Source organism: Tupaia chinensis, unplaced genomic scaffold (genome assembly GCF_000334495.1).
Source record: "Tupaia chinensis unplaced genomic scaffold, TupChi_1.0 Scaffold000415_1, whole genome shotgun sequence".
In the NCBI taxonomy this organism is placed as follows: Eukaryota; Metazoa; Chordata; class Mammalia; order Scandentia; family Tupaiidae; genus Tupaia; species Tupaia belangeri.
The window spans coordinates 317,772-323,400 of NW_006159920.1; the positions used below are offsets into that span (position 1 = coordinate 317,772).

A 5,629-nucleotide genomic window follows, 5' to 3' on the forward strand; every position below is an offset into this window, starting at 1 on the left:
GAGATTTGCTTTCTTGCTTTCTTTTTCTCTATGTCTCGCTCTAGTCAAATTAAAATAATAATAATAATAATAATAATAAAGGAAATAATTCTTTTTAAAAATACCATATAAAATTACCCAAAAGCTATGTGTATAAGGTATATATGAAACATGAATGAATTTCATATTTAGACTTGGGTCCCGTCCTCAAGATATCTCATTATACATATGCAAATAAAAATCTGGGAAAAAAATCCCAAATTGAAAATACTTTCAGCTTCAAGTATGTTTCATGAGGGACACTCAGCTCGCGTGTTTCAATTCCCTTTTCTAAGTCTGTTGCTAATCTATAAAAGAGATAGAGGGGTTAGCGGGTGGCGTGGTGGTTGAGGCACTGGACTCCCACATGGCCGACCAGCATTTGATTCCTGGACTTAGTGGCTTGCTTTCTGTTTCCCTCTCTGTCGCTGTCTCTGGTGAGCACCTGTGCCCTACAGCAAACTTAAGAGAATAATAATAGTAACCATCAATAAAATAAAATAATTTTTAAAAGCATAATCTAAGAGGGTAAGTTTCATAGCCAAGTATTTGCTGGTGTCTAGAAAACAATTTTTTTTTTAGTTTGTTTGTTTTTTTGAGAGTTTTTTTTGTTATAGGGTGCGTGTCCTCGTCAGAAAGACAGAGAGACAAAGAGACAGAAAGCAAGAACTCACTCCCCAGTGGGGATGGCCACACCGCAATCCCTTCTCCTCCACTGTCCTCTCGGGAGAGAGGACCTGGTGTGAGTTTAAGCCACTGGGTCCTAGACTTGAACCACAGTTGACTATGTGGGAGTCCAGTGACATAACCATTACGCCAACTGCTGGTCCCCAGAACAAGTGTTTAAGGAAAGAGAAAAAAAGTGGTTGTAATCGTAGCAAAGGGGGGGGTTATCCAGGAGATGCCAAATTTGAAGTGTTTCTTTTCTTTTTTTTTTTGGGGGGGGAGAGATTTATTGCTATAGGGTACATGCAGTCACCAGAAAGACAGACAGAGAGACAGAAAGCAAGAAATTCTCCCCCCTACCGGGGCGGGGGGTGGGATGACCACACCATAATCCCTTCTCCTCCATTCTCCTCTTGGGATCTTGGGCACGCACGCACATGCGCTTGGCGTGAGTTTTAAGCTACTGGATCCGGAATGCGAACTGCGATTGACTACATGGGAGTCCAGCGACATAGCCATTACACCATCTGCTGATGTTTCTTTTTATACTGTCTGGGTATAGAGGGCTTAAAAGAAGATCAATAAATCTTCTATTTACTTTTTCTTTTTAAGTGCCAAAGGGAGTGTGCACTTCCCAGGGAGAGAGAGAACCCTCCCACAGGGTGTGGTCACCCTGCAATCCTTTCCCCTTCACCCCCATCCCAGCAGGATTTGGGGCACACACACGCCTGTCACTAATGTGCTTTTCAAGCTACCAGGGCCAGGATTCAAACTGCAGTCGGTCACGTGGAATCTGACTCACAATGTAATGTGCTTAACTCTGCACTGTGGGACTGGCCTGATGTATCTTCTACTTTAATAGTGAAGGAACTTGGGACCAGCAGGTGGTGTGATGGTTAAAGGGCCAGATCCCACATGACCAGCTACACAGTTCATGTCCTAAACTCAGCAACTTAAAAATCATGCCAAGCACATGTGTGTGTGTGTGTGCCCAAAATCCCAAGAGGAAAATGGAAGTAAAGGGATTGTGGCATAGCTATCCCACCTGGAGGGTGGCTTCTCACTTTCCTTCGCTCTGTTTCTGAAAGATTTTTTATACTTATGGGAGAATTTTTCAAGAAAAACTGGGAGGGACCAACAGATGACATAATGGTTACATTGCTGGACTCCCACGTAGTTGACTAGGGTTTGAGTCCCAGACCCAGTGGCTTAAAACTCATGCCAGGAGCATGTATGTGCGTGCCCAAGATCCTGAGAGGACAATAGAGAAGGCGTGGCCATCCCCCTGGGGGGTGATTTCTCGCTTTCTGTCTCTGTCTCTCTCTGTCTTTCTGGGGAGCACACCTGCCCTATAGCAAAAACCTCTCCAAAATAAATAAATAAACAAACAAACAAATAAAGACATGGAAGATACAATACAAATGACATGATTAAACCTAGCCATCATGTATAACGAGCTTTGTAACGTGCTTATGCTCCATCTAGAAGTGGACTTTTCAGTCTGGGATATGAAATACAAGAGACTGCCTGAGACAAGATCTGCAGGAGAGGAGTAGACAGTGGGGTTGGGGTGGGGGTGGGATGTGAGGGTAACACAGACCAAGAGTTCCAGAATGCTGGGGTCTTGTAGTTTCCAGACATACTTGTACATTCCAGGCCAGCTCTCTAGTTATTCTCTTTATATATTTTTTAAAGAATTACTTATTTTCATTTATTCATTAATTTATTTTAATTTGACTAGAAAGAGACAGAGAAAGAGGACTTGAACCATGGTCAGCCATGTGGGAATGTCCAGCACCCTAACCACCACGCCACCTGTTGGTCCCCTCTTTATATTTTTAATCGTAAAGGTACCCAGGAGAAATAACTATTTTTCATATATAGGTTTTCTTTGCTTAGGAAAGAAGGCTTCTAGGGGCCAGCCAGGGGTATGGTGATGAACAGGCTGAATCCCACATGGCCAACTGCACCATTCTGAGTCCAGGATGGTAGCCTGAAAAACATACTGGGTGTACCAGGTATGTGCATGCATGTCCAAAATTCTGAGAGGAGACTAGAGAAGGGCTGGGGTGCTTCCTCGCTTTCTCCCTCTCTCTGTGTCACTCTGTCTCTCTCCGGTGAGTGCATCTGCCCTATTGAAAACTTAAAAAGAAAAAGAAAGAAGTCTTCTATATAGCTGATTGAGCTCAGTAACTTCCGATGTTTCCCAGTCTTACCTGTACTTCAAATTGCCGTTCTTTTTTGACATTAACTAGCTGTTTTTGAAGAGATTTTATCTGTTTTCTTCCTTTTTCCTCCCTAGAAGAAACATGAAGGCTTCTGTTTACAGCAGTGCTTCTCAAACCGTAAGGGTGCACAAGGGTCAACTGGACATTAAAAACACTCCTGGGCTCCCCCCACCCCCCGTGATTCTGTCAGCGGGTCCAGGACAGGCCCCTGAAATGTGCAGCTCTAACAAGTTTCCAGGTCATGCCATGGTGCTAGCCACTGAGTGCACCTTTTTTTTTTTTTTTCATTTTTCTTTATTTTTAAGTTTTGCTATACAGTACCCGTGCTCACTGGAGAGTCAGAGAAAGAGAGGGAAAAAACAAGAGAGGAAATGAGAAATCAGCCTTCAGGAGGATGGCCACGCCGCAATCCCTTCTCTTCCATTCTCCTCTCAGGATTTAGGGCACACACATGAGCCTGGTGTGTTTTTCAAGCTGCAGGGTACAGGACTTGAACCATGCTGTTAGCCAGGTAGGATCCAGCTGCCTTAACCACCATGCCACCTGGCTGGCCTCCACTGAGCACGTTTAAAAAAAAAATATTTAGACTTTTGCCACTGGGCAGTGCACTTGCCAGAGAGACAGAGACACCCCCAAGGGGATGGCCACACTACCATCCCTTCTCCACTGTCTCCCTGGGATTTGGAGAACACACACGCAAACACAACCATCAATCAGGTCCAGGACTCAAAATGCAGTCAGCCAAGTGGGAGTCCAGTGCCTTAACCCCATGCTGCCTGCTAGCCCCTGAGCACACTTTTAGTAATGCTTTTTAAAAAATGTACATTTAATCACTGTACTTTTTAAAAATAACTATTTGATTTATTCATTGATTTTATTTTTAATTTGACCAGAGAGAGACACAGATAGAGAAAGAGGGAAAGTGAGAAGCAAGCCACCAGGTCTGGGACTCAAGCCGTGGTCGACCATGTGGGCGTGTCCAGCACCTTAACCACCACGCCACCTGCTGGTTCCAATCACTGTACATCTTACAGTGTACATGGTTTTTCTCAGCAAGAATACAGTGCATATTAGTCAAGTCAAAGACATTTCCACATACATTATCATCTAAAGATAATTTTTCATTTTTATTAAATGTTCTGTTTGTTTTTTCTCTGATCACCTCCCTCTCACCTAGGTCACCCACTCCCTCCTATTAGTAACACTTTTTTAAAAATTATTCTATTTATCATCATTTTTTTAAAAAAATTTGACCATAGAGAGAGGGAGAGAAAGAAAGTGAGAAAACAAACGACCAGGTCCGGAACTTGAACCACAGTCCACCATACAAGAGTCTAGTGCCTTAACCACCATGTCACCTGCCAGCCCCTAGTAACACTTTTTAGAATACCGCTTGGGGGCTAGCCCCATACAGTACTGTGTTTGGGAACCAGATTCCACATGGCCAACTGTGGTACGAATCCTGGACCTGGCAGTTTAGTAAACACTGGGGCACTCATGTGTGTGCCCCAAATCCAGACAGGATGCAGAAGTGAAAGGAAGAGATTATGGTTTGATCGCACCCGATTAGGAGATGCGTTCTCTCCCTCTTTTTCTCTCCCTCTTTTTCTCTCCCTCTCTCTCTGGCAAGCACATTCTCTGTCAGTTAAATAAATAAATGAACAATAAAGGACTGTGATTTGTTTTAGTAAACTAAAGGTTTTCTGGCTTATCAGTGAGTATTGTCTTTAAAATAGCTGCTAAGAAAAAGTGTGTGGGGGTGAGGAGGAATAGGAAGAGGAAAAAGGATTCTTTCTATTCCGAACACTTTAATGACCTCTACTTACCTCACAATAACCTTATTCTCCTATCCTAAAAGCCTTATTAACCTTATTGTCAGTACTGCTAGCTTACAGATGAGAAAACATGGCTTAGAGCCAACGTAAGGTGCTGCCATGGGCCTGAGAACTTGTGTAACAGACCTCCATCTGCGGGGAGCGGAAGCAAACTAGGGCCCCTGCTTCTAGGCTCGGAAGTCCTTCACTGTGTAGAATCCAGGGCCACGCCTGCCACTGGCTATTCCCAGCCGATTACTGAGTGAGGGAGTGAGACCAGGGCAGGCTCTTCCTGGTGGAGCCAGTTCTACTGCAGTAGACTTAGGCTCCGAGGACTCCCTCATGACCTTGTGAAGCCATCCCTGGAGCACACAGCCGTGATGCCCACCAATCTTCCCTCTCCTTCACTTGGTCCTAAAGGATTTTGATTGTATTGACTACTAAAGCACAAAAATCTTTTTTTTTTTTTTTTTAAGAGAGATTTTTGCTGTAGGGCACATGTGCTTGCCGGAGAGACAGACAGAAAGCAAGAAATCACCCCTCAGGGCAGATGGCCACACCACAGTCCCTTCTCCATTCTCACGATTTTAGGCATGCATGCACATGCACCCACTGGAACCAGGACTTGAACTGCAGTCGACTATGTGGAACTCCAACAATGTAACCATTATGCCATCTGCTGATCCCAAAGCATGAAAATCTTTGGAATAAGCAGAAAGGTTGTGGACAAGAAAATGTACCTAGGCATGCATTTGTTATTGTTTGAGGACTTCCAATGAACGGTCCTAAGAATGATGACTGTAGGGAACCAGCAGTTAGTGTAATGGCTATGTAGCTGGTCTCCCACATCGTCGACCGCGGTTCGTGTCCCGGACCCGGTGGCTTAAAACTCACGCCGGGTGC

General features: G+C 44.3%; 1 protein-coding gene across 3 annotated transcripts in view; it reads right to left on the reverse strand.

The window, feature by feature from the left end:
• DRC9 (dynein regulatory complex subunit 9) overlaps positions 1 to 5,629 on the reverse strand; it is a 49,184-nt gene that overhangs the window by 20,358 nt on the left and 23,197 nt on the right. For all 3 annotated transcript variants that reach the window (XM_027774213.1, XM_006154549.3, XM_006154547.3), the window contains one exon: positions 2,901 to 2,982. In XM_027774213.1, the coding sequence (XP_027630014.1) occupies positions 2,901 to 2,982 (82 nt within the window). The remainder of the gene's footprint in view (positions 1 to 2,900; positions 2,983 to 5,629) is intronic.